We start from the raw sequence: 27,926 nt of genomic DNA on the forward strand, positions 1-27,926 counted from the left end.
TCCAAACCTATCAGCTTTATTAAACCTAGCTGTGTGTGCACGCACATGCGTGTGCACGGGCACACACTTCAGGCCTGGGGCACCACACCGTAGAGCTGGTGAGGAAGCAGCTTCTGCTTCTCATTGCAACTGTAGATCCATCGCGGGCGCACGAACACCAGGGAGGGGTTGTCCATCAGGGCCTGCAGGGGGCCGGGGGCCCATGTGAGAGGAGACGCAGGGGCTTCGAGGGCAGCTGGGTCTCCCTTTCCCTGCCCCTGAGGACCCACCTCCTCAAAGCTGGGGTCCCACTCCTGTGCCGTGATCACAAACTGGACCCGGTCGCTCATGTAGTCCTCGAGCTCCCTGGCGGGAGAAGAGAAGGAGCCAAGAATCAGCGTCCCCTCTGTTGACATCTGACTCCCCAGCCGTTCTCAAAGGCCGTCCTCTCCTATCCCCACCCATGTCCCTGAGAGGTTGCCTGTGGACCCCCCATTCTCCCACATGCCAGTCTTGCCACGGCCACCATACCAGCAGCTCACACTGTCACCAACCCTTTCAGAGGGTGGCGGGGAGCCTCACTTTAGAGTGAAGCCAGGGGAAGCTGTGCGGCAGTGCTGGCACTGAACTCCGGGGCCTGCGCCCTCCAGCAGGGCACACCCCTTCCCCCCATGTGCCTTCCTTCCGCAGCCTGCCACGCCCCTGCCCCCGGGACCCAGAGACTGACCCATTGAAGGCTGTGACGTAGCGGCTGAGCTTCCTCCGCTCGTCCCCGGGGAACTCCCCGTACAGGAAGAAGTGTTTGCCCTGGAAGAAGTCTGGGAGACGAGGGGAGAGCCACGGTGAGGCCCTGGAGGCCAAGGCACCAGCCCGGAGCCACAGAACGGTTAGAGGCAAGACGTCCAGCAGGCAGCGGCTGGACGGGGAGCGTTCAGGCCCAGCGCGGGACAGTGACCACCAGCAGCAGTCCTGGCCAGGCCCAGCAGCAGAGCCTTCTGGGAAGCCTGAGTTTGGAGTCTTGCCTTCTTTAATGGTAAAAGACACAGTGCCAATGATTCTAATGTGTTTCCTACACGAGGTAAGTCACAGGTGAGCTGTTGCCACTTAATGAACTTGGCCAGGTGGAAAACCAGCCCACCCACCAGCCACTCCTCCGCCTGCTTTGTCTCGCTCCCTTTGGGGCAGGCCCTGGTCTCTAGCAAGGCTCTTTCCTCAGTCCATTCTAACCTGGCTTTCCAAGCCATTGATCCGCTGACACCACTTTGGGGGCTTTGGAGGATCAAATTGTTTTCCTGCCTGTGTCCACGGAAAAACAGGCAGAAACGGCTTCCTCCAGTGGTCACTGCCTCTCACCCCCACTGAGCCCTCAGAGGCGTCTCCCTCCATTTCTCCCTCCGTTCTCATCGGCAGGGGCTCTGACGCTCGCCCCCATCCCACCCCCGCATTCATGGCTGAGGCGACAAACACCACCACTACCACCACCACCACTCGGATCCCCCCCCGCCACAGAAATCATCCGTATGCTCTCCCCCCATAACACACGAATGAAGGACCCTGGGCATCTGCAGGTCTGAAAAGGGCCCCCATGGGGTTCCCGAAGCCTGGGGAGGGCTGAGCCCTGACGGCAGGGAGGGCCGTTCTCGCCTGCAGTGGAGCCACAGCGGACGGTGACGCTGGATTGTGAGGAGGTGTTCACAGCCCAGTCAGGAGGGGGACAGAGAGGGAACAGGAAGAACAGGAACAGGACTGAGAGAACAAAGAGGTGGCAAATGCAGGCAGTGGCAGGGAAGTGACCAGGAGGTGAGTCACAGGGTGGGAAGCAGCAATCTCAGGCTGGCTGGACCGAGTCACAGCTGAGAACTGACAGGGACAGATCCGCCCTCAGGAGGGAGGGAGAGGTTTCCCACCTGGGAGTTCTGGAACCGGCAGGCTGGGAGACTCGGGGGGCCCCTCGTTGTCTGTGTTCTCATCTGTGGATCCTGCGTACGGGTCCTGGCCATTCTCCCCCTGGTGCGGGGGCTGCTTTTGTTCCTTCTGCTCAGCCACCCTGGGGAAGCGGAGAGGGTGGAGGGAGGGCATGCAGACCAGGTCCCCCCACCCGAGGCTGGGCCCACCCTGAGCCCCCAGCCCCAGTGCTACCTTCTCAGCTCATCCTCAGTGTCCCCAGAATCTTCTGCCCCATTGTCCTGTCCTTCTGTGAGTGGAAGCTCAGTCAACACAGGTGTCTGCCGTGTCTTCTGGGAAGACTGGTAACCCTCCTCCCAGTCCTCACACAGGCATCCCAAACGCCAACTTCAATTCCCCTCCAGATCCAGTTTCTCAGGGGCCCCCAGCCCCTCCTCCCTCAGACCCAGGAGTGCAGACCCCCAGCCCCTCCTCCTTCAGACCCGGGAGTCCAGGCTCCCAGCCCCTCCTCCCTCAGACCCAGGAGTCCAGGCCCCCAGCCCCTCCTCCCTCAGACCCAGGAGTCCAGGCCCCCAGCCCCTCCTCCCTCAGACCCAGGAGTCCAGGCCCCCAACCCCTCCTCCCTCAGACCAGGAGTACAGACCCCCAGCCCCTCCTCCCCTAAGGCTCCGACCTGAGCACTCCCCCTCAATGTGGATATCTTCCTGGGATCCTGGAGAGGTTGGTTTGCCCTCTCCTGGGGTTGGGGGTCTCTGAGGTGAGCTGGATCCTGCTGCCTGAGGGGGCTTGGTTTTGGTCTGGGGGCGCTGAGGAGAGAGGGTGGGTCAGTGAGCAGGAAAGGGACAGGGTGGGCAGGAGTGTGTGGGGGGAGGTGTGCCCACAGGAGGCAGGAGACTTTGGGGACCATGTCAGACCCACGTCCTCCTCCCAATACACCCTCCCACACCCAAGCAGGGGACAGCGGACCTTTCGGGGAAGCTTGGGGGCTTCATCCCCGCTGCTGCCACTGTGAGGGTCCCCCTCGTCCTCACTGCTGGAGTCGGGCCCTGCCATGAGGTACCTGGGGGAGGAACTGGGCCTCAGACAAACAGCACATTTTGTCCTCCAGGGCCTGCAGGGAGGGTGCTCGGGACGCAGCAGCCACTGGCGCTTGCTACATACCCAGGGTCACGACCATGGCCGCTCCTGCAGCCTGCTCTGCTTCCCAGCTCTGGAAGACCCTGCTGACCCCCAGTCACTCCAGCCGCCCACACGGGAGACCTGGGCCCTCCCTGGCTGCCCCTCCCTCTTGGGGAAGAAATGCTCCATTGCTGAAAGCATTAAAAAACAAATAATTTTCCCCTTTGAGAACCAAAGTCAGTTTCTCACTGGGAGAATGCCTACCAATTAAGGGAAAATTCCCAAAAGCAAATACATTTTGCTGTTTTAAGACCGTGGCTCTACATTTATGGATCCTTAAGCTGCTGACACTCCAGAAGAATCCTCCTGTTCTGGTAATAATGACGGCAAACACTCACCTGGACTCCCGTGTGCCAGGCCCACTCCCAGCACCCGACAGATGCACGCACTGCACCCTGAGGCAGGCGGTCTCTCAGCCCCATTCTCCGGATGAGGGAGCAGAGAGATCACTGCCGTGGCCCGACCCCAGGACACAGGACACAGCAGAAGCAAATCAACGTGTTGGCTTTGCGCTCCTGATGCACAGAGACCCTTCTGCACACAGCTGGGTTTTTCCAAAGCAGGTGGACACCACTAGGTAAGTCACAACACTCTCTAGAAAGCAGTGTCTCATGGGAAATTCGGAGAATTTAAAGTGTCACAGTTCATTAAACCACCAATGGTAGATTTACTATTTTTTCTTTGAGCTAAAAGATTTTGAAAACTCAATCTGTGATTACTGTGGGGAGAGCCATCCATCTGGAATCACCCTTTTGTCATCTGCTGTTTGAAACACGAAGTGCTTTCTAAAGGTTTGTTTTTCTTTCAGTCAAAACCCGGTTGCACATCTGACACTGTTTTGTTGCCTTCTCCTCCGAGTACTCTCACCTCCCCCAGGCAGACAGGGTCCAAATGCAGACCCCCGACCCACTCTGTTTCTACCCCCGAGGCCCCAGCCGCTCCAGGGCCCTCGCCCCAGGGCCCTCGCCTGCAGCCTCCCCGTGACACCCCGCCCCCGTTCACGCCTCCCAGCTCCCTGCTGCTCACAGAGGAGACACCCTGGGACCAAGGCAGGTTTCAGGATTTTGAATTTTTCAGATTTCAGAGAGACAAATGCCAGGAACACTGTTACATATCACTCCCGGGGCGGGTAGGGGGTGGGGCGCAGAGGAGGATGTGCCTTGTCAATGAAACTATGAATATTTCTCTAATAACCATGATGACACACTTCACAGAATAAAGTTCATAAATAACCTCACATCAGCTCAGGATGCTCATGCAGCCAAGTGGGTTTGTGCTAAATCTAGAAAAACACTTCTGGTTCCAGAGGCATCTGGATTCCTGAACCACCGATGAGGGGTCTGTGGAGCTGGGAGGAGCCCAGCCCCCGGCCAGACACAGGAGCCCTTTCTGAGCTGGCCCACCCGCTCCCCATCTTCCACCTCTCCCCAGACAAAGGTGTCTCTCAAATACACCAGGCACGGCCCCGATTCTGAACACACTCAGGCCTGTCTTCTCTCCCTCAGAGTAGAACTCAAGGCCCCTTTCCGACCGCAGGCCTCAGATCTGACCCTGTCCTTCCCCAGCTCCACAGCCTTCTGTGGCTCCCGCTGCCCCGGCCTCATTTTCCCACGACCTGCTGCCTGACTGCAAGCTGAGGCCCACCTGTAGCTCCTCTGGCCAGACATCAGGCTGACCTCGGCTTTGGCTCCTCTGCCCAGTGGGCTCTCAGCCTCTGGTCAGCCTGGTAAAGCTCTTCTAGTCCTTGAAGACCCCTACTGACTGTGGTCTCTCCTTGGGCTTCCTCCCTCTGTTTCATAACAAGCCTGGCCCCTCATCAAAGTGAGAGGTCTTGTCGAAGGCAGGACCTGACGTCTGGGCGCCCACCACTGCACAGGCCGCCTGGCACCAAGCAGTGGCTTCGGGGTCTTGCTTTAAATGAATCCAAACAGGCCCCATCACACCGTTCCCCTGCCCGAGCCTTTGCACGTGCTGTTTCTCCAGCCTGTGCTGTTCTCTTCCTTCTCCGCAAGCAGACTTCACAGAGCCCTCCATGAACCCCCAGGCGAGTGCTCACTGCCTCCGACAGTCTCCCCTCCCAGCCCACATCCTCCACTAGGAGCCCTCGGTCTGATTTCTCTCCAGATCCCTAGCACTGCCCAACACATGGATGGCAGCAGGGTCGGTGCGTGTACGTGTGTGTACTTGTGTACCACAAGTGTGCGGTGAGGCCTCACCTCCGGGAGGGCAGCCGCCGACGCATGCGGTGACAGTCCAGCACCCACTCCTTACGCACGATGCGACCTCCGAGGCCTAGGACCTGGCTGTACTTGGGGGTGTTGGCAAAGGCACAGCTGTGGGGAGCAGAATGGACGGGTCAGTCAGGTAGGATTTGAGGGGTGAAGGGGCAGAGGGAGACGAGGAGGACAGAGAGAGAAAGAAGGAGGGGTGAGTAAGAAAGGAAAAGGGACAGACATGGGAGAAGCAGAGAGAGACACAGGGAAACGTAGTGAGAGACGTATGAATCAGGGAGAAAACAAGGCAGAGCTCGCACACAGTGCGATGACGACACACACACACACACACACACACACACACACACATGAGCAGACAGGGAGAGGGAAGGCAAGACAGAGAAGGCAGAGGGAGGCGGTGGGAGGCGGAGAGCGGGAGCAGGGAGGCGGGCGGGGAGGTCGCAGGCCTACATGAGGTGGGTGCTGTCTGCAGTCCAGTCTGGCCGATACTTGGCCCCCAGCTCTAAGGCTTTGTCCCGGAGCTCTGAGCGGAAGGGGTTCTGGAAGCCACTCAGCACTACCACCACATCCTTAAGGATCTTCCCCAGCTCCTGCGGGCCAGCTCGGGGACCCCTGTGCTCGGTGCCTTCTCCTCGGGGCTTCCCTGGCGCTGCCCCCCGAGCTGGGGCAGGGGCTGAGGCGGTGGCTGGGGTACTGGTGGGTGCTGGCACTGAGGAAGCCAAAGAGGAGGCTCCATTAGCACTGCTGGGACTAAAACCTGAGCCCCTGCCCCCCTCAGGTCCAGGGTCCCAGCCCCCAGTCCTCTCCACCCCTCGACACAGGAGCACAGGCCCCTCATGGGAACAAGGAACCCAATCTGCTCACATTTGGGTCTCTTGCGGGTGGGTGGTGAGGGCTGGGCTGTCGGTTTGCTGGGGGTCTTCCTTTCTTCTTGATTCAAATCCAACTTCCTCTTCCCTTTGGGGGACTCCTGAGGCTGTGGGGTGAGGTGAATTGAGGCCTCTAGCTCCTCTCCTCCTTCTCCACTCACCAGGGGCTGCCCCTCTCACCTTGGAGGTGCTGCCTACCGCCCTGGAGGCCAGAGAGGACGAGGAGGCGGCGCTGGAGGCCTGCAGTGTGGCAGCCGCATAGCTGGGTCCTGCTGGGTCACTGGCTGTGGCTACGGAGGGAGAAAGTAGAACCAGCATGAGCAGGCTGGGCCCTCAGACCTTCAGCTCCTGTCCATGTGACACAGAGGGGCGTTCCCCAGACCTGCCCATGACCCAGGAGGCCAGGCCCCCAGCCCGTACTCACTCAGGACTCGGGTTTTCCACACTCACCAGTGGAGGTCTTATTGATCCGGCTGAAGAAGAGGGCGCCTGGTCTCAGGGAGCTGGCACCCTCATCCTCCTCCTTCACACGGAACTGGCCAAGCTTGGTCACCTTCTAGGGTCCCGCAAGATCAGTGCAATGGGTGTGGACTGTTGGCAGGGGGGGTGAAGAGGTAGGGAGAAGGCTCTAGGGAGTAGCAGGTAGAGCTTACCTGTGGGGAAGCCTCTGGCTCATCTTTGTCTGGGGGGCTGTGAAACCGTACAAAACTCAGGCCATAGGGGGAGTCCTGGGAAAGAAGGGGTGGGAGTCGGGGAGTCCAGCCAAGGACCAAAGCCTGGCCCCACACCCCTTGAACTCCAGGAAACCCCTCTCTGGCTCTTTCCCTCACCTAGCGAGGTACCTGTAGGATAATTTCAAAAACAAAAACCTCTAGCTGCTAAGGAGTCCCGGCTCTGGGTCAGCACAGCTCGAAGCCTTTAAGTGCATTAGCCCCCTTAACCTCAGAGAGACTGACAGAGGCTGCCAGGTGTCCGAGCAAACCCTCTCCTGCACACCCGAATTACCGCCGGGGGCACGGGAGGCAGTGCTGGTGCCACTTTGGGGACACAGAAATGCTCCGGGCTGTGCCACCTCTGCCAGCTGGAGGCAGAGCCACAAGATGGAAGGAACCTGGGTCCCTGGATGACCAGGCGAACACCCCCCAGGACGCTTCCACAGGTAAGGATTCCCTCACCGTGTGGTGTCATTACCATCTGGGTCTCCTTACTCCAGCTTAGCACCCTGACTCACAGCAACCCTACAAGGATCGAGAAACCGAGGCTGGAAAGGGTAAGTCACTGGCCCAAGGTCACACAGCTAAGAAGGGGTATAGCAGGTCTCACACCCAGGGTCTGACTCCATTCTCTTGATGTTTACCCCTAGGCCACCCCTCTAACAAGTCAGCTGTCCACCCCCCCAGTTCCCCTCTGAGCTGCTGCAGCTCACCAGCCCTCCACACCCTCTGGGAAGCAAAACCTCGCTAGAGGGGAACCCAAACCCACTTCAGGGAAAGCAGGGACCCAGCCTCCTCACTGTCCCGAGGGGATAACCGCTGTCCACTCCTCTCAGCCCTGTGACTCAGTGCTGGTCCCTGAGCTCCCTCCTGGCCCAGGACAAAGCACCCGGCACCCCAGCTCCCACCCTAGGTACCTTGCTATAGGGCTGGCTGCAAACAATTTTGACTCGGTCCCAGCGCTTCTCGGCAGCTCCCCGGACCAACTTGTCAGGCCCAAAAAAGCGAACACGGGTGGGGTTGGAGCCACTGCGGCTCTCAGAAGGGGACATGAAAGACGAGGTGACCAGAAGGACCTGGGAGAGGGCACAACGAATGAGGACCAGGGCTGACTGGTTTAAACGACGCATCCTAGGGGCTGGGAAGAGGGCAGGGGGCCTGCGAAGAAGCTAAGGAGTCGCCAGACCCAGCTTGCACATCGACCTGCCTCATGGTGTGTAGACCCCTCTTGCCTCGGGGCCCCGGTCCATCCTTCCCTGACACAGGCCCCAGAGGAATCCTCCTATGTCCAGATCAGAATGATCCTTCTTGCACAGAGCCTGCTATATCTGGCCATGTGGTGGGCCACAAGGCCTGAGAAACAAACCCTCCCAGCAGAGAAGATTCACAATGACCGGCACAGTATTCAAACACCTTTTGCAAACACACGGCTGTGTCAGCAGAAAGGTGAGGGGAATTCTCATCGGCCAGAAACGGGAGAGCAGAATCCAAAGAGGTGGAGGGCTGCACCAGTTAATGTAATTCTCACAGCTCAAGCCCACCCAGCTGGGCCTGGATGTTTCTGCTTCTCCAGCTGCTCCTTATCGGGCTCTGCCAACAGGAGGAGCTAGAGAGAGGCAGCAAAGCTGGAGGAAGGAGGCAAGATCAGCTCCTGTTGGGGATCTCGTGGGCAACACCCCAGGCACACCTCTGCTTCTTCAGCAGCCAGGCTCCCCTCCCTGGGGCACCAGATGAATCCAGTTCACAGATTCTCAGCACTCCAGAACCAGCCTCATCCAGCCCTTCTCAGGGACACTGGTACCAGCTGGTGGGCATCCCATTCAGGGTCTGAGTTTCAGCTCTATGGAACCCTATCTCCAACTTGTAAGCATCTATGTTTCCATCATTCCAACCTTTTTCTTTTGTTCCCCCAACCCTAGGGGTGGCAGCTGCTCCCCACCCTTGCTGCCACACCATAATTTAGTGTTCTTGCCTCATCAGTCACTAAGTCTGTTTTTGTTTTTAAATATTTTATGTATTTATTTTTAGAGAGAGGGGAAGGAAAGGAGAGAGAGAGAGAAACATCAGTGTGTGGCTGCCTCTCATGTACCCCGCACTGGGGACCTGGCCTGCAACCCAGGCATGTGCCCTGACTGGGAATAGAACCAGTGACCGTTTGATTCCCAGGCCCATGCTCAGTCCACTGAGCTACACCAGCCAGGGCTCTCTGTTAAAATAACAGGGGTGGTTCAGTCTCCTGGCAGGACCTTGACTGACACAGCAGGTAGCACTGATGTAGTGTCTGTCCTGGCGCTGATGCCATGTGGCACACAGAGCTTGACTGTAAAGGGCCCTAGGGGTTGGCGGCAGAACTCCAAGCAGGAAAAACAGCATCCTGGAGGTCATCAGCAAATCACATAGACCTAGGCCCCTCCTCTGTGGGTAAATCAGAGGTCAATGTGCCTTATAGAGACAGTGGGAGGCATCAACTCTGGAGGACACCAGAGAAAAGACGACAAATTATTCCTGGACAACCCCTAACCATGAGTTTGTACTCTCAAGGATTTAGAGCAAAACTCATACTAGCATCTGCATGAAAAGACACGGGCTGAACTTTTTTTAAAAAGATTTTATTTATTTATATTTAGACAGAGGGGTAGGGATAGAGAGGGAGAGAAACATCAATGTGTGGTTGCCTCTTGTGCACCCCCCTACTGGGGACCTGGCCCACAATTCAGGCATGTGCCCTGACCAGGAATTGAACCAGTGACCCTTTGGTTTGCAGGCTGGAGCTCAATCCACTGAGCCACACCAGCCAGGGCAGGCTGAAAATTTTAAGTGGTCCCAGGCACACAGTGCCAACTGATGCTAGGGCAAATCCTCTTTGGAAGAACATACTCCAAGCCCAGTCCTCCAAGAGCTCCAACAGATACATCCCCAAGAATGTAAGTTAGCAATTACATACACAGACATCACCGCTCCCACCACCCCCCCTCCCACCCGCCCCGAGAGGCAAGAGGAAACAGGCTGCCATGACCCAAGGTTCACAGAAACCACAGACCGCAGACTAAGGCCCACGAAGGCTGCCTATACTGAAAATATCAAACACACAATAGAGAAGTAGTTTCAATAGTTTAAAGAAAGAAATGGACAGTATGATAAAGGAACAAATAATAATAAAAAATGACCAGGCAGTTTTGAAAAAGAATCAGAGTTCACACCCAACAATAAGTGATCCAATCCCCTCTGTTGCTGGCTGGTCCGAGAATGTGCACATGACCCAGTTCTGGCCCATATGATATTAAGAGGGAGGCTTTCCTGGCTGGTGTGGCTCAGTGGATTGAGTGCAGGCTGTGAACCACAGGGTCGCCAGTTCGATTCCCAGTCAGGGCACATCCCTGGGTAGCAGGCCAGATCCCAGTAGGGAGCACGTGAGAGGCAACCACACACTGATATTTCTCCCCCTCTCTTTCTCCCTCCCTTCCACTCTCTCTGAAAGTAAATAAATAAAATCTTTAAATAAAAAAAAAAGAGGGAGGCTTCTGGGGATTTCTGAGAAAGATTTCCTGTCCCCGCTAAAGAGAAACAGAGGATGGAAGAGGACCACTGAACTTCTGCCATTTCACTTTCTCCAGTTCCTGCTCTGGATGCCACTGGGTGATGGAAGGAGCAGCGGCAGCCATACTGCGACTGCGAGGGCAAGTCCAAAAGAACCAAGAGGTGCCCACCAAGCACCCTGACTTTGTGAAGCTTCCAGATCAACTCTGGATCTGCCTAATGCTAGGCTCCTCTCCTAGGAAACAACAGTCTTATACAGTGACCCACTTTTAGTTGGGTAGATTCTGTTACTTAGTCTCTTTCTAACTGACAAGGTATGAGTTTGTGAAATTAAAAACCAAAAGCCTCTTCTGCTGAGAAGAAATATAGACTACCATTATATGTCTCTTTGTGCCCAACTCTGATTATGAAAAGGAAACGACAAAGACAATTATACAGAAGAGAAGCCTTTCCCTGGCCTTGGCTCTAATTGTTTATAAAAAACCTGATTTTCAGCTAACAGAGAAGCTGAATTTATCAGCTAGAGACTAAAATTAAGGGGCAATGCAAACTGGCTGGTGGCTGCTGCCCACACTAGGAGGTCGACTTCCTCTGAACAGACTAGACTGTCTTCCCACTCCCTGTACAGAGAAAACCAGTCACCAGACCGCTGTCTTCCCCAACACTGTCCTTCAGGCTCCAGGACTAAGCCTTTACTCTCTAGAGGCGTTAGCCTCAGAAGCTTGTGAATCTCCTTAGTAGAATCTGAAGGGGGGAAAAGAACATGTTGATTGTGTAGAAAACTGTATTACCTACTACCTACTACAACGTGTGGTTCACACTTGGTTTGTACAGCAGGTCCTCAAATAACATTGTTTCATTGTAATGTTGAGGGAATGCCACAAGGACTCAACTCTTGTTGACATCAATTAGCCTAGGGTGAAAATGGCTTTGTTACAATGTCCTTTTGTTTCCCTTAAAGTCCCAGAACCTACTGACTGTGTGAGGTGAGAGGACTTACTATAAAGGTGACATGTACTCTGACAAGCATGCTCTGCCCTTTTCCCTTATTTTTCTTGTCTTTTCCAGCCCTACCTAGCCTCTGGGTAGTAGCCAGTATTATTGGGTTGGCCAAGAGGTCTGTTTAGTTTTTTTCTGCAAAATAAAAGACACGTTTTACATGCTCATCAATAATCTTATTGATTTGGATATTCTGAGTATGTTGGCTATCTCCCTCATGGTGTAATGTTGATTGTTCTCAATTAATGTCCCGATTTGATCGCTCTGAGCTTCTAGTGGTCTCCCGGACTGCAGCGCATTGTCCCTCCAGAAGCCTCCAGCACAAAACTTCACAAACCACTTTTCACACATTCAGTCACAGCACCCTCTCCATACACTGCGCAAATCTTTTTTTGTGTATCACCTTGTGTATCACTTTGTGTATCACCTTGTGTTTTTAACCTTCCTTGAAATAATAAAGCATTATATGCTGAAAATGTTGTGTATTTTCTTCCCTCTTCAGTATTAAAATGGCTACACAAAATCTTGGTGTACACAATACATCAATTTTGCCCTGTGTTGGGAACATGCCCTGCCTGGTTTCAGAAGCTGTAATCCCCCGAGGCTAAGGCTGAGTAAAGGACCTTGGGACCATAAGCCACTTAGGAGACAAAGCTTAGCTTCCTTTAGGGGCATGGGCCTCTGCCTTCTTTCTCTTCACCCTGCTTAGTGCCAGGCAGATGACTGGTTAGCCAATGACGAGTAAGAATCCTCAAGAGGAACGACCTAAGACAGGCATAGTCGCAAAGGGGCCCTCTGGGAAGAACTTGGGGGGCTATAACAAAAGGGGGTAATGGACCCTCACCCCTCAGCTTTGACATAGCCTGAGTCCTCATTCTGTCTGCAAGAAGTCTCTTAATCTCTCAGCTGCCTTACTTCCCCTGTCTGACTTAAGCCTGAAACAATGCTGGTGTTGAGTGCAACCCTGTGCTGGAAAGGGCAGGTTTCCTAGGGCAATCAGGCCTAAGAAAGAATGCATAAAATCCTATGAAACCTACTTTGCTAATACCCTCAATTTAAATAAAAAGAGTCCAAGCAGGAAGTGAGTTTGTTTCCCAAAATTTTATGGCCCTTTAACTATCTGACCCTGACTCAGAATAAGCCCTCAGAGTTCTCTGAATGTTATCTATTGTTTAATCATTTCTGCCTGACAATGATTAATGAGCTTTACATATACACCCTGTATTCCTGTGCAAACTGAACCCAATAAAAGCTTGTCAAGGCAAGGGTTGAGGTGCTCTCCCCTTGAGAGAGTGGCCATGCCACCCCTTTTCCTCCACAGGACTCGGTAGTCTGTGTGAATTTGTCTCGTCTCATCCATAACGCCACGGACCCCAGGAACCTGAATCTGCCACAGCCCTGGCCGTTGTGGTGTGGTGTGGCCCAGTGGATTAAGCGCCGGCCTGTGAACCAAAAGGTCACCAGTTAGATTCCTACTCAGGGCACATACCTGGGTTGCAGACCAGGTCCCCTTGGGGGCATGTGAGAAGGAACCAATTGATACATCTCTCACATCAATGTTTTTTTTCCTTCTTTTTTATTTATTTATTTTTACTGAGAGGGCAAGGGAAGCAAAGAGGGAGAGAAACATCAATTGTGGTTGCCTCTCGCATGCCCCCTACTGGGGACCTGCCCTGGGTTGCAGGCATGTGCCCTGACTGGGAATCGAACCAGCAACCCTTTGGTTCGCAAGCCCGTGCTCAATCCGCTGAGCTACATACACCAATCAGGGTTGTTTCCCTCCTCTTTCTCCTTCCCTTCACCTCTCTCTAAGAATAAATAAATAAAATCTTTTAAAAAAACAAAAGCAAAAAAAACCTCTGCCCAATTTAAATCATTTGCTCAAATAAAGTCTTCAAAATGTAAAGTGCCCCAGTTTACCTTCTGACATCTCATATAATCTTGTGAATATGAATGTTTGTTAATAGAAAACATCATTTGTCAAAATCTACCTTGTAGAACAAAAAAAGGCACTTGATAACATTCAACACTCGTTCCTGAAAAAAGCCTCTAAACAAAGCAGGTTTAGAAAAGAACATCCTCAACCTAACAGAGGACAGCCACACACAGACCCACAGCTGCCATCACAGTTAGTGGTGGAGGACTCAACACCTTACCCCTCAGATCAGGAGCAAGACCGGGATGTCCACTCTCAGCACTTCCATTCTACACTGTGTTAGAGACACTGTTCGGTATGGTAAAATGAGAAAAAAGGGGGGAAAGCATGAAGAGTGGAAAGAGGAAACGCTGTTTTTATTCACAGACAGTACAGTATGATTGTGTATATAGAAAATCCAGGGATCTACACAAATCCCAAGGGATTCCCCTATAAGAATTAATAGTGAATTTAGCAAGATCACAACATACAAGGTCAATATAAAAAAATCAACTGTATTTTTATTATGCTATCAGCAATTGGAAATTCTTAAATATCATTAAAATAGCATCAATAAGCCCTGGCTGGTGTGGCTCAGGGAACTGAGTGCTGGCCTACAGACCAAAGGGTCACTGGTTTGGTTCCTGGTCAGGGCACACACCTGAGTCCAGGTCCCCGGTTGCCGGGTTGTGGACTGGGTCCCCCGACAGCGGAGTATCTCTCACACATCAATGTTTCTCTCCCTCTCTTTCTCCCTCCCTTCCTTCCCCTCTAAAAATAAATAAATAAAATCTTTAAAAAAATAGCATCAATAATTTAGGCAAGAATCAATAATAGATGCCAAAACTAGTGAGTCCAATTTCAGGAGTAACAAGATACTTAAATAGTCTGAAAGTATTTCTTCACATGACACTTATTAATTCATTACAAACCACAAAGAAGGATTTTACAGCAGGGAAACCTGGGCCACACAACCTTAACCGAGTGATCAGTTGACACCACCTGCAAAGAAGCAGCAGCAGGGCTGCACACCCGATGTGCTGAGAACACAGCATCCCCTCCATGGCACCCTGGCCCCAAGGGTGCGACCTAACCCTGACCGTGAGGAGACACAGACGTCCTGAACAGTGAGTGATGTCTACAAAACCCCCCGACCTCCGCTCTTCAGAAGTGTCAACGGCACGAAATGCAAAGACAGTTGCGGGGACTGTTCCCAGTGAAGGGGAACAAAGGAGATGTGACGAGTCAATGGGTGATTCTGATTTTTTTCTTTTATTATTATTTTTAAAATTAAAAACTTTTTCAGTTCCTCAGTTTACATACAATATTACTGTGTATTAGTTTCAGGTGTACAGAACAGTGGTTAGACAATCATATATGTTACAAAGGGACCCCCCGATATTCACGGCATCCAGCTGGCACCTATGCAGCTATTACATTATCACTGACTGTATTTCCTGTGCTGTACTTTGAATTTTCTTTTACTATAAAGACCATCATTGGGACAACGAAAGAAATCCACATAAGGTCTAACATCAGACAGTAGAATGCTGTATCAATGATGATTTCCTAATCTTGATGACTGTACTGAGATGAAGAAAACATCTTTGTTTTTAGGGAATACCCACGGTAGTATGATAAAGGGGTAAAGTGACATCACGTATGTAACTTACTTTCAGGTAAGTAAGGAATACGTATAAAGTAAGTATGTATAGTAGTTCCCCTTATCTAAGGGGGGAACATTTCAAGACCCCAATGGCTGCCTGAAACCTCGGACGGCACCAAACCCTATATATACTATTTTTCCTATGCATACATAACTGTGACAAAGTTTAGTTTGTAAATTAGGCAAAGTAAGAGACTAACAATAACTAATAATAAAACAGAACAATTCACATAAAAGTACATACTGTAAGATTCCATTTACGTCAAATTCTAGGACAGGCAAAACTATCTCCAGTGGCAGGAAGGAAGTCAGAGTTGCCTGAGCTGCCAGGGGAGGGCGGAAGGAGGGCTGATAAGGAACACAAGGGAACTTTCAGCGAGGCTGGCAGTGCTCTGTGTCTTGATCTGGGGGACAGCTGCACAGGTGTATACATACATCTGTCAGATTCTTTGACTTCTGCATTAAGATTTGTGCATTCTTTAAAAGATTTTATTCACTTATTTTTAGAGAGAGGGGAAGGAAGGGAGAAAGAGAGGGAGAGAGACATTGATCAGTTGCCTCTCCCATGCCCCCTATTGGGGACCTGGCCTGCAACCCAGGCATGTGCCCTGGCTGGGAATTGAACGAGTAACTTTTTGGTTTGCAGGCTGCACTCAGTCCAGTGAGCCATACCAGCCAGGGCGTGAGATCTGTGCATTTTATTGTATGAAAAATATACCTCAATTAAAAACAATTTCTACCCCGGCTGGTGTGGCTCAGTGGACTGAGTGCCGGCCTGCAAACCAGAGAGTAGCCAGATCAATTCCCTGTCAGGGCACATGCCTGGGTTGCAGGCCAGGTCCCCAGTAGGCAGCATGTGAGAGGCAACCACACAGTGATCTTTCTCTCTCCCTCCCTTCCCCTTTCTCTAAATATAAATAAATAAAAATCTTTTTTAAAAAATTCTAACTGCAAGAAAAAAAATATCTTGTAGAAAGCTTGTCTGTTCACTTATAATTAAACTCTCTTTGTCACAGTAGGTCTATTTTTACCCAAAAACATTTTGTTGATTAACTAGCTGTCTAACTATGATAACATCAATCCAGCTCTAATTAATTCAACCAGTTAAAAAAAAAAGGATTGTGCCAACATTTAAAAGTATTTGTAATAGAGCAAAAGGCATTCCTTCTCTAAACATCTGTTGTAAATGAAGTGACTAACATCGTGTTGGATGCTTATCCCACACAATGTGAAATCTCAATTTGCAGTGACATCTATGAGAGCCCTGGAGCTGAATAAAGTAGTTTTGCTCTTCAGCAGTGACTGAATCTCAGAAAAAACACATGACTCTGTTTGTTTATGCCACCACAATACAAACTGGGTCTCCTTCCAGCTGTACACAGTTTATCACCTGTCTCTCTACACTGGGCTCCTCCAGAGGGCAACAGTGAGCATGACGCATGTCTGCCCCGGTCTGGCGCCCAGGAGGCCCCAGGGGAAGCGGTGATAGGGCATCGGGGCAAGGATCAGCCTGGGGCCCATTGCAAGGCCCTGCTTACCTCATAGTCTTGCTCCCCAGTCCCTGCAGCTGAGCTGCCCACCAGCACCTCCACGAAGGCTGAGCCGTCATTTCCGATGTCCACGCTGTGTATCTGCTCCTCCTTCTCCAGCTGCGGGAGAGGGAAAGCCCACTGTCAGTGCCCGCTCTGCCCTGGGCTCGCTGTGGGACCTTGGGAGTGGGATGACCCACATCTGAGCCACCCTATCTCTTTGCAATGTCAACTCTGTGACAAGTGGGTGGCCAGTACTGAGTGGTGCCACCTTTTCCCCTACATGCAGCAGTAGGAACTCAAAAAATATTCACTGAATGCATAAACCTCCACACCCACTTTCCTGACTCCTCAAAACTCTGCCAAATACACATAGGACCTGCTACCAAGGAGCTCTCTCAAGGTAACTCATAGGACACTTACCAGAGTTAACCACCCCCAATCACACCAGACTCTGGGGACCTGTTCTGAGAGTAGGACCCTGGTCTGGTTTTCTCACCACTGCTCCCTGGGTGTGAATCCCAGCTCTGCCAAACACTAGCTATACAGCCTCTAACACCCTGGAGCCTCAGTCTCCTCAACCAGAAAAAGGGGGTGATAACTGTATCTATGCACATAAATACTACAGCCACAGTGTCCGGTACGTAATCGGCACTCTACCATGGTCAGTCAGGAGGCATTAATAGTCAATGTTTAGTAGTCACCTGCTGAAAGCAGGTAAGAGCTACCTGCAGAAAGGCTTCCCTCGAAGACCCGCCATCCCCTCTGACAGTTAAGGGTATGGAAAGCCATGTGGGGGGGTGCAGAAAGGGGAATGCAGTTGGGAATGGCTGAGGCAAGCCTCCTGCTTTCTAGTTTGGATCCCAGAATGACAGGTTATTATTCCAACCCTCAGATGTCCCCAGTCCACCACCCTACACTGCCCCGGCCACCAGAGTCATCTGATGCTCCAGTCTGCTCTGCCACCTCCCAGTCAAGAAGTCGCCCCGACACCACCTACACACAGCTACATATGGAAGCACCCCCACATGGAAGGAAGGAGCCCACACTTGGGGTGGGGCAAGCCTAGGTTCAAATCCAGCCCTGCCATTTCCAAGTCTGCAACCCTGGGTGATGTACAACCTCTTTGGGAAGCAGCTAACTCACGTGTGCAAGGGGAGGGTCCTCATAATAACCCTCCTTCTGCAGGGAGCTGAGATGACACAGACAATAAAATAACACCCATAACAACACTGCAGCAGACATCTAAGCACCCACAATGTGCCAGACACATAACGCATGCATCTTCTCTCCTCACAACGGCTTTGCAAGGCAGGGCTATTATTATCTCCATTTTACACTTGAGCAAACAAAGCAGGAAGTGGTTATGTAACTTCCCTAAGATCACACAGCTGGTGAACGGCAGAGCTGGGACAGGAGCCCAGGCAGCCTGGCTAGAGGCAGCACAGCCCCGGGTTCCTTCACCATCAGGTGGGTGTGCTGGAGGGGTGGCGATGAGGGAAGGGCCCTCCATAGGCTGAGGCGCACTGGCCTCCTGGCGACCCTGCCTGCCTGTGCTGCTGTCCCGGTGCACAATGCCAGCCTGACTTCTCAGCCTCCCGCCACACTGGATGGCTCTCTGCCAGCCAGGCCAGCCTTCCTTTTGTCCTGAGGACAGGCTGGCGCCTTCCCACCTCAGGGCCTTTGCGCCTGTCCTCCCCCTGCCCAGACTACTAGTGCCCCACACCTTCCCTGGCTGGCTCCCTCCCTCCTGCAGGGCTCTGCTCAGAAGCCACCTCTTCAGACCAAGCAGAGTGGCCTCCCTCACCTCCGCCAGGCTTCTCTAACTCCTACGCCTGCTTTGTTTTTCCCCATTATCACCACTGGATATTATATAGTTATATGTTTTATTTGTATTTGCCTAGCCTCTCTCTCCCAACCAGACTTTTAAGCTCCAGAGGGCAGGGACAATGAGTCATTCCCTACACTGTGTCCCAAATGCCAAGAACAGCGAGCACCTGATCCTTCCCTGCTCTGCTTATTTACTGCCGTGTGGTCCTGGAGCACATGGTTTCATGGCACCCTTTGGGCCTCAGTTTCCTAACCTATAAAATGGGGACAGAAATAACTTCTACCACACACAGCTGTTGGGAAGACTCAAACAAGGAACGCACATGAAGCCCCCAAAGAGTGCCTGCCACAGAGCAAAGCTCCATAAACGTCAGCTGATCTCATCATCACAAAAGGCCTTCAATACATTCCTAACGGATGAATGAACAGATGGACAGGAAGCCCCCAGTGACCATTTGCTAAAGAAGCAAATGCCCTGAATTGTAATTCTCACTCGACTGTCCCTGACTAAGTGGCTTTGGTTGAGTCTCTTGCCACAGTTTCCTCAACTGTCACAAAGGAACCATCAAGGCTGACATTCTTGGATTGTCTCGGCAGGCCAGGTGCTTGGTATATTAGTTTCTTTCTGCTGCTCTAACAAATTGCTGAACGTTGCAGCTACAAACAGCACATCTCATAGATCTGGAGGTCAGAAGTGTGAAATCTGGTCTGAGCTAAAATCACGGTCTCAGCAAGGTTGCGTTCCTTCAGGAGAGTCTAGGGGGGAAGCCGATTCCTTGCCATGCTCCCCAAAACCACCTGCCTCCCTTGGATTGTAGCCCCTCCCCCCAGCCTCCAAGCCAGCAAGGTCGTCGCTCCAACCTCTGCTTCCGTGGTCAACCGCTCCTCCGAATTGGGTCCTCCTGCCTCCCTCTCTCCCTCATAAGGACCCTTATGATTACATTGTTCTTGCCTCCCCCAAATAATCCAGCTTAATCCCACCATCTCAAGATCCTTAACTTCATCACATCCGCAAAGTCCCTTTTGCCATGTAAACTGACAAATTCACAGGTTCTGGGGATTAGGATGTGGACAGCTTGTAGGGGGCCGTTTCTCTGCCTTCCACTGCTGGTGACGCTCTTCCTGGGCCAGGCACCACTGAATCCTCACAACCACTTTAGGAGGAAGGGTCTGTTACTGTCCAGGCTTTACAGATGAGAAACTGAGGCTCGGTTTAAATAAGTAGCTCACATGTCACACAGAACTGATGACTGGCAGAGAAATTTGGACCTAACTTCTGACCATAAACCAACGCTTCTTCTCAACTCCCTGTTTCAACCCTTCAGGCTAAAATGCAACATTTTTCCCTGGCTGATCTGGCTCAGTGGATTGAGCACAGGCCTGTAAACCAGAGGGTCTCCAGTGCCATTCCCAGTCAGGGCACAAGACTGGGTTGCAGGTCAGGCCCCCAGTAGGGGGTGCATGAGAGGCAACCACACATTAATGTCTCTCTCCCTCTTTTCCTCCCTTCCTTCCCCTCTCTAAAAATAAATAGAATCTTTTTTAAAAGCACAACCTTTTTACCTCTCCCACATTATGAAGTACCAGGCCCTATATTTGGTAGGATGTATATATTTGTATTTTAAATGAATGATTCTTATGACTACTTCTATTCTACACACACAGACTCCCTTGTATTTCTTCTTCTTCTTTTTTCACCACAGAGTTAGCAGCTTAAACAACACACATTTAGGATCTCGGTTTCTATGGGTGAAAAGTCTAACACAGCATGACTGGACTCTCAGCTTAGGGTTTCAGGGGCTGAAATCGGAGTGCTGGCTGGGTCTGTGGTTCTCATCTGGGGCTCAGGGTCTTCTCTCAAGAGAACTGGCTGTCGGCAGGATCCACTTCCTTGTGGCCGAAGGACCAAGGTTCCTGCTCCTTGTTGACAGGGTGCTACCCTCAGGTCCCAGGGGCCACCCACATTCCTTGCCACATCGCCGTTCAGAGCATGAACGTCTGCCGCTTCTTCCAGGTGAGTCAGAGTGTGTTTCTCTGACTTGATCCTCTGTTCTCTCATTTTTTTTGATAAATAAAACATTTCTTATAAAAATGTTTGTGCATGGAAAATGCCCAAATGTCCACAGACTTATGAATTTTTAAAAAAGATTTTATTGATTTATTTTTAGACAGAGGAGAAAGGAAGGAGAGAGAGGCTATTTATTTTTTTTAAAGATGCACATGCCTGGGTTGTGGGCCAGGTTCCCAGTAGGAGACATGTGAGAGGCAACCGCACATTGATGTGTCTCTCCCTCTTTCTCTCTCCCTTCCCCTGTCTAAAAATAAATCAATAAAATCTTTTTTAAAAATTAAAAAATAATAAAGATTTTATTTATTTTACTTTTAGAGAGAGGGGAAGGAAAGGAGAAGGGTGAGAAACATCAATGTGTAAGAGAAACAACAACTGATTGCCTCCCTCATACCCCCAACCAGAGACTTGGGCCCCCAGCCCAGGCATGTGCCCTGACAGGGAATCGAACTGGTGACCCTTTGGTTCACAGGCCAGCGGTCAATCCACAGAGCCACACCAGCCAGGGGGATGATTGTATTTACATGAAATGTCCAGAATAGGCAAGTCCATAGTCAGAAAGTAGACCGGTGGCTGTCAGGGCCAACCTGGGGAGGGGGAATGGGGCACAACTGCTTCGAGCTATGGGGCTTCTTCTTGGGGTGATGAAAATATCCTCAGTTAGTGACGATGACTGCAGGACATTGTCAATGTACTGAAAACCACTGAGCGGTACACTTTCAATGGTTAAAATGGTGAATTTTATGTTGCGTGAATTTCACCTCAGAAAAAAGAGTGTTCAGTAAGTGTCAGTTGTTAGGAGAAGGGCTTAAGCACAAGATGACTGTCGTCTGTGGCCACGTTTGTGTGCCCCTTTCTCAGGAGGACACAATTCGTGACAATGAGACAAAGGGCACATGGTCGGTTTGCAACGTTCCTAAGAGACATCTTGTTAAAAAATTGTCCCATGTCTATGAAAGGCAATGTTATGCACCATTTCAAAGAATAAGGTAGAACTCTGTGCAGTAACAGGGGATCTCTAAGATATACTGTTATTTGAAAAAATACCCTGTAATTTAAAAAGGGGAAGCCAGGGGTGGATATACATGTTTATATGTGTACACATGACCCAGGAGGGCCACACAGGAAACTGCTAGCAGTAGCTGCCTCAGGGGGGAAGAACCAGGTAGCAGAAGTGGGGGAGGGGATAGAAGCGGGTGGGGAAGGGGACTTTTTTAGTTTGTGCCTTTTTATGCCTTTTGAATTTTGCACCATATGCATATACTATGCATTCAAAAAGTAAAGTTAAGAAAACCACAATGGTTATTTCCAACAATGGAACAGTCTATAGAATGAGAATAAGCCATCCACGGCTACACCCAACATGGATGAAACTTACAAACATACTAGGGAGTGAGAGCAGCCAGACACAACAGTAGATACTGCATGATTCTATTTACATAAAATCCCAAACCGATGCTGTTAAAGAAATCGATGCTGTTAAAAATCAGGGTAATGGGCTTCCAGCAAGATGGAGGCATAGGTGGACGCACCGTACCTCCACGCACAACCAAGATTAGAACAACAACAATTTAGAGGCAGAATAACACCCAGAACTGACAGAGAGTTTATCTGAATGGAAGTTGGACAGCCAAGAAGTTGAAGTAGACCCGTTCATCCAGACCGGTAGGAGGGGCAAAGAAAGCAGCCCGGCGCAGGTCGTGGCGCACAGAGAACAGGGAAAACTGGGCGCATAAGGCAACCAGGAGCACATAAGGCATCAGGGGTGTACAAGATTGCAGCGGGTGGACCCTGAGTACGCAAGCGGCAGCTGGCAGACCTGCCAGTGAGGTGGCAATTGTGGACTGCGGAAGAGTGAGCAACCTGGGATCCCAGAGAAGGGACTGAGGTCCCAGGAGAATGGAGCTACCGCCATTGTTCCCTCCCTCCCACCCCTGCCCCCACATACAACGTCACAATCTAGCACTGGGGTGCCCAGCCCCGGTGAACACCTAAGGCTCTGCCCCTCACCGTAACAGGAGTGACCAGACCAAAAAGGAGAGAGAGAGAGAGAGACATGTCTCAAACAGAAGAACAGATCAATGCCCCCAGGACTCATCCTTTTGAGCGACCAAGAGATAGCCAATCTATCAGATACACAGTTCAAAACACTGGTGATCAGGAAGCTCACAGAATTGGTTGATTTTGGGCACAAATTACATGAAAAAATGCAGGTTACCATAAAAGAGATGAAGGAAGATGCATGGAGAACCAATAGTGATGGGAAGGAAACTGGGACTCAAAACAATAGAGTGGACCAGAAGGAAGAAAAACAACCAAACATGAAAGAATGGAGAAATAAGAATTCAAAAAAACGAGGAGAAGCTTAGGAACCTCCAGGACATCTTTAAACGTTCCAACATCCGAATTATAGGGGTACCAGAAGGGGAAGAGGAAAAGCAACAGATTGAACACATATTTGAACAAATAATAAAAGAGAACTTCCCCATTCTGGCAAAGGAAATAGACTTTCAGGAAGTCAGGAAGCTCAGAGGGTCCCAAAGAAGTTCAACCCAAGGAGGAGCACACCAAGGCACATCATAATTACATTAGCCAAGGTAAAAATGAAGGAGACAATCCTAGAAGCAGCAAGAGATAAGGGGACAGTCACCTACAAAAGAGTTCCCATCAGACTGTCAGCTGATTTCTCAAAAGAGACCTTACAGGCAAGAAGGGGCTGGAAAGAAGTATTCCAAGTCATGAAAGGCAAGGACCTATATCCCAGATTACTCTATCCAGCAAAGCTTTCATTTAGAATGGAAGGGCAGATAAAGTGCTTCTCAGATAAGGTCAAGTTAAAGAAGTTCATCATCACCAAGCCCTTATTTTATGAAATGTTAAAGGGACTTATCTAAGAAAAGAAGATAAAGACAAAACACGTATAATAAAAGGACGGCAAAGTCACAATTATTAACACCTAAAGCAAAACCAAAAGAAACTAAGCAAACAACTAGAACAGGAACAGAACCACAGAAATGGAGATCACATGGAGGGTTAGCAACAGGGGAGAGGGAGGAGGAGAGAGGAGGAAAGGTACAGAGAATAAGTAGCATAGATTGTAGGTTGAAAATAGATAGGGGGAGGGTAAGAATAGTATGGGAAATGTAGAAGCTAAAGAACTTATAAGTATGACACATGGACATGACTAAAAAGGGGGATATGGGTGGGAGAGGGTATACAGGGTGGAAGGGAGTGAAGGGGGAAAATGGGACAACTGTAATAGCATAATCAATAAAATATATTTTAAAAAACATAGAGTAATGGTTACCCTTGTGGGAGACAGTGACTGGGAGGAGCAGGAGGGGCCTGGGGAAGGGGCATGCCCTATCACGTGATCTGAGTGTGGCGCGCACGTTGTACTCCAAGAGGATTCACAGAACTGTGTGCTTTGCTGTACATCTGACACATTAAAAGAAGATAAAAACCAATTTAAAACCAAGCAATCAGAAAACCCCTGAAAAGCAAAAAAAAAAAAAAAAAGAAAGAAAAGAAAAAAGAAAGAAAGAAACATGTGCCACCTTGCTGTTGAACATCTCTCCTAAAGGACGCACCTCCAATGGGGCACTGGACTTCCACCTGGACCACGTCCCAGCCACCCCCTGGCCCAGGAAAAGTGAGCACAGAGATGGAAACTCCCCTCCTGGGAGCAGGCCATGGGCTGGCAACAGAGACTCTGGGGCCCTGACAAACAGCAGTGGCGTGTGGGGCTGTCAGGAGCAGAGCCCCGTGTGGGACTATCCTGATGTGGCATAATATTGCTGGGAGGAAAAACACAGGGTAGCAGGAAAAAGCAACACAGATTAGTCTGCGAGTCTTGATGTGCAGAAATTTCAGCCTCATCACTTGAAAAGAACCAAAATCAGTATTTGGTGAATACGGAGTCAGCCTGCATATTGGCATCTGCCAGAAGCAATCAGATTTCCCAAAGGACCTCTGACAGCAGGCAGGTTACCACTGCAATGCTGCTTGCTCATACACTTGCCCCTGCAAGTGTTTATTCTCAACACAGAAACCAGAACTCTCTGAGAACCTAAGCTAGGTTCCATTCTCTGCTCAGAGCCCGTCAGCGGCTCCCGTCTCACCCAGAGCAAACGCTTAGGTCCTTACACAGGCTTTCAGCCTTCAGTGTCATGGGGCCTTACCTCCACCCTGTCAGCTCATCTCCAACCTCTCCCCTCTGGCTAACTCTTCTCCACCCACATGGGCCTCCCTGCTAGGAGCCCAAGCTTCTTCCCCAGAAATCTGCACAGCTCACTATATAGCCCACTCTACTCACACGTCACCTCAGGGAGGCCTTCCCCGGCTCCCTATTTAAACAAAAACCTCTTGCCACTGCCTCCTCCGCCAGCTGGGGAATTCCCCATTTGGCTTAACTGTCTGATTTCCATCCACAACACTCATCAGCTGATTGATGTTTCACTTTTGACTTTCCCCACTTAACATGACAGCTCCACAGGACTGACATATTTATATCTTATGCTATCCACCACTATATGGCCCCCAAAGCTAAACAGCTTGACCTATTGAAGGTGCTTCATAAACATTTAATGCATTTATAAAGAAATGAACCCACCTACTCCTGAATCTACAGGTGCTGTGCTAACAACTTCGACAGCTGTCTCCAGCTCCATGTCCGATCCCTAACTGTCCCCTTGATGCTGCCCCCTGGATATACCACAGCCCTACCAAGCCTAGACATGCCAATGGGACATTTCACCTTCTCAAGCTGCCCCTTCTCTCAGATCCCCATTTCGGTGACAGTAGCACCACCTCCCTCAGTCTCCCGGGTCAGAGAACCCTGTGCCTCGTCCTGACCCTCAAATCCCTCACCCTCATGTTCTGTCTTTTCTGCTTTCAGTCTCCTTGCCCCCACTGCCACTGAGGCACAGAATGAGATGTGATTCTCCTAGGGTCACAGGAGATTCTCCCGGGATCATAAGAGAGCCCAGCGGAACCATCACACAGTAACAAACACACGAGTCCCTCCCTTCACACAAATACCAACATGCTGACAGAGCCCTTTTGCAGACATTATGTCACCACAACACCACACTAACCCTGGGCTTGAGTCTCATTATTCCCAAAGGACAGATAAGAAAACAGGTTCAGAGAAATGAAACAATTTGCCTGAGGTCAAAGAGTGAGTAACAGGGAGAACTAGGGGCTTGAATGCAGTTCTCAAGACTAAGCCATCAGCAACCTGTATCTCCCTCAGTTTAAAACATTTGGTCTAGAAAAGCTGTGTAACTTCTCTGGGCCTCAGTGTCCTCATCTGTAGAATGGGAATAATAATAGACTCTAGGTCATGGGGTATTTTAAAGATTCAACGAGTTCATCCACATGACGTGTTTTGGATGGTGACTGGCAGTTGTAACACTGAATAAATGTTAGCTGACATTATTATTATTGTGTTAGGGAATCATGAAATATTTAAACTCCTAAAATCAACCAGAATTTTGTAGATCTGTGTATTTTTTCCTGGAATGAGAATCCTCAGCTTCTCTCCTATTCTCAAAAGGATTTGTGACCCAAAACTTTTTCAGAAATACTGCACAAGAGAGACGAAGGATATGTTCAGTATCAAACATAATCACATAAGCCTTGCCCCCAGCATACCTCCCCAAACACCTCAGAAATAAGGAATATGGCCCAAACCAAGAAAACCGGGCCCTAGTTAGCTCAGTTAGTTGGAGCATCATCCCGATACACCAAGGTTGTGGGTTCAATCGCCAGTCAGGGTACATACAAGAATCAACCAACGAGCCCTAGCTGGTATGGTTCAGTGGATTGAGCATTAACCTGCAAACCAAAAGGGTTACAGGTTCAATTCCCAATCGGAGCACATGCCTGGGTTGCAGGCCAGGTTCCCAGTAGGGGGTGCATGAGAGGGAGAGGCAATTGATGTTTCTCTTCCTCTCTGTCTCCCTCCCTTTCCCTCTCTAAAAATGAATAAAATCTTTAAAAAAAAAAAACAACCAATGAGTGCCTAGGTAAGAGGAAAAATTTGATGTTTCTCCAGTATGACAAAGCAGTTATGTGCACCAACACTCAATAGTTGTGGGTTCAAGCAGTTATGTGCACCAACACTCAACAGTTGTGGGTTCAGTGCTAATCAATTAGCACTGCCATTGATTACTGCTAATAACGGCCCCTACACCACGCTGCCCTTGTGAAGAGCAAGATCATGCAAATAAAACACCAAGGCCAGCACCTGGCAAAGAGCAGATGCTTAAAACACACTTAGCTCTCTTCTCCCACCAGTTTCTTATTCCTGACAGGAATAGCCTGTTTGGAATTCTGTAACCATCTCAGGTCAAACCACCCTTTCCTGTTTGCCTCCCTCCAACTTCATAGGACTGTATACTTAAACAGAACCTGACCAGCATTGCACAAATAGTGGTTTAGACTAGCTACTTCACTCGTCCCCTCCATGTGCTAGGTTCCCAATCTTCAAAATGGGGTTGATTGGTTTAGATGATCTCCCGAGACACCTTCGCACCCTGAACAGCTTGACTAGAAGGCAGGATACCAGGAAATGATTCATTCTCTTCCAGCTGAGGATACTGAGGCCCAGAAAGTAGAAGCAACCTACCCGGCCACACGCTAATTCCTGTGACCATCCCTGGCCTAATCCTTGGATCACTTTTCTCCTCTGGCAACCACAGTGCCCTTTTTCCAGGTAAGGAAGCTGAGGCCCAGAGGGAAAATGCTTCAACCCAATGCCACCTGGTCGGAAGGAGACAGCGGAAGGGCAGGATCACCTGGAGCACCACAGAGATAGTCCTCTCGCCTGCCTTGGCTGCCCTCCATTTTCGGTAAGTGTCCGCCTTGAGAAGATTTTCTGCACAATGGGTCTGGAGATAAGACGGGAAAGGGAAAGTTAGGGTACCGAGATGAGAGTTAGGTCCCCTGCTCTCAGATTATTCCTTTGAGTCCTCCCAAACTCTCTGCGATCTCCCAGATTTAAGTGTTCCCCTTTCCCGCCCCGCCCCCCGCCTTGAGTCCCCTACAACACTTTCCCCTGGAAGTTCACCTATGAGCTCTCCAAGGAAGCTCCCCTATTCCTCCTTTCTCTGCAGCACTTCCATAGATTCCCGGAAGTGCCCTCATTTCACATCTCTCTCAAAATTCCCTTATAACCTGGAAATGCCCCCATGACCCCCTCCTTACTCCTTAGACTTCCATGAAGTTCCCTTTTACAATCCATAAGTTCTCGTGGGGGCCACTCACGAATCCCTTTACGTCTTCCAACCTCCCCCACGCCAGGCTCTCACCGAGTCCTGGCTACTGCAGGACACCACATGGCGGAGGCGGATTTCCGGCATGTCAACGTCGTGGGACGCGCGGGACCCAAAAGATGAAGCAGGGTCCGACTTGGGGGTCGGGACCCGGAGGCTCCCAGCGCGCGCTGAAGTGCGCACGCGCGCGAGGCTCGGGCCTTTCAAACCGCGGCGCGCCGGCACT

The 27,926-nt window shown here is 50.7% G+C and overlaps 1 protein-coding gene across 1 annotated transcript; it reads right to left on the minus strand.

The window, feature by feature from the left end:
* XRCC1 (X-ray repair cross complementing 1) lies at nucleotides 1–27,925 on the minus strand. The gene is made up of 17 exons (XM_045845367.1): nucleotides 27,737–27,925; nucleotides 27,224–27,316; nucleotides 16,535–16,645; nucleotides 7,797–7,955; nucleotides 6,820–6,894; nucleotides 6,617–6,722; nucleotides 6,347–6,456; nucleotides 6,162–6,273; nucleotides 5,748–6,006; nucleotides 5,280–5,396; nucleotides 2,851–2,944; nucleotides 2,558–2,690; nucleotides 2,119–2,173; nucleotides 1,887–2,026; nucleotides 707–797; nucleotides 270–345; nucleotides 1–182 (listed from the first exon to the last, which is right to left on the minus strand). The coding sequence occupies exons 1-17, from the start codon at nucleotides 27,785–27,787 to the stop codon at nucleotides 69–71; spliced, it is 1,896 nt and encodes a 631-aa protein (XP_045701323.1). The 5' UTR covers nucleotides 27,788–27,925; the 3' UTR covers nucleotides 1–68.
* Nucleotide 27,926: the final 1 nt, after the last annotated feature.

Source organism: Phyllostomus hastatus, unplaced genomic scaffold, assembly GCF_019186645.2.
Source record: "Phyllostomus hastatus isolate PE091 unplaced genomic scaffold, TTU_PhHast_1.1 phas_contig_468, whole genome shotgun sequence".
Classification (NCBI taxonomy): Eukaryota; Metazoa; Chordata; class Mammalia; order Chiroptera; family Phyllostomidae; genus Phyllostomus; species Phyllostomus hastatus.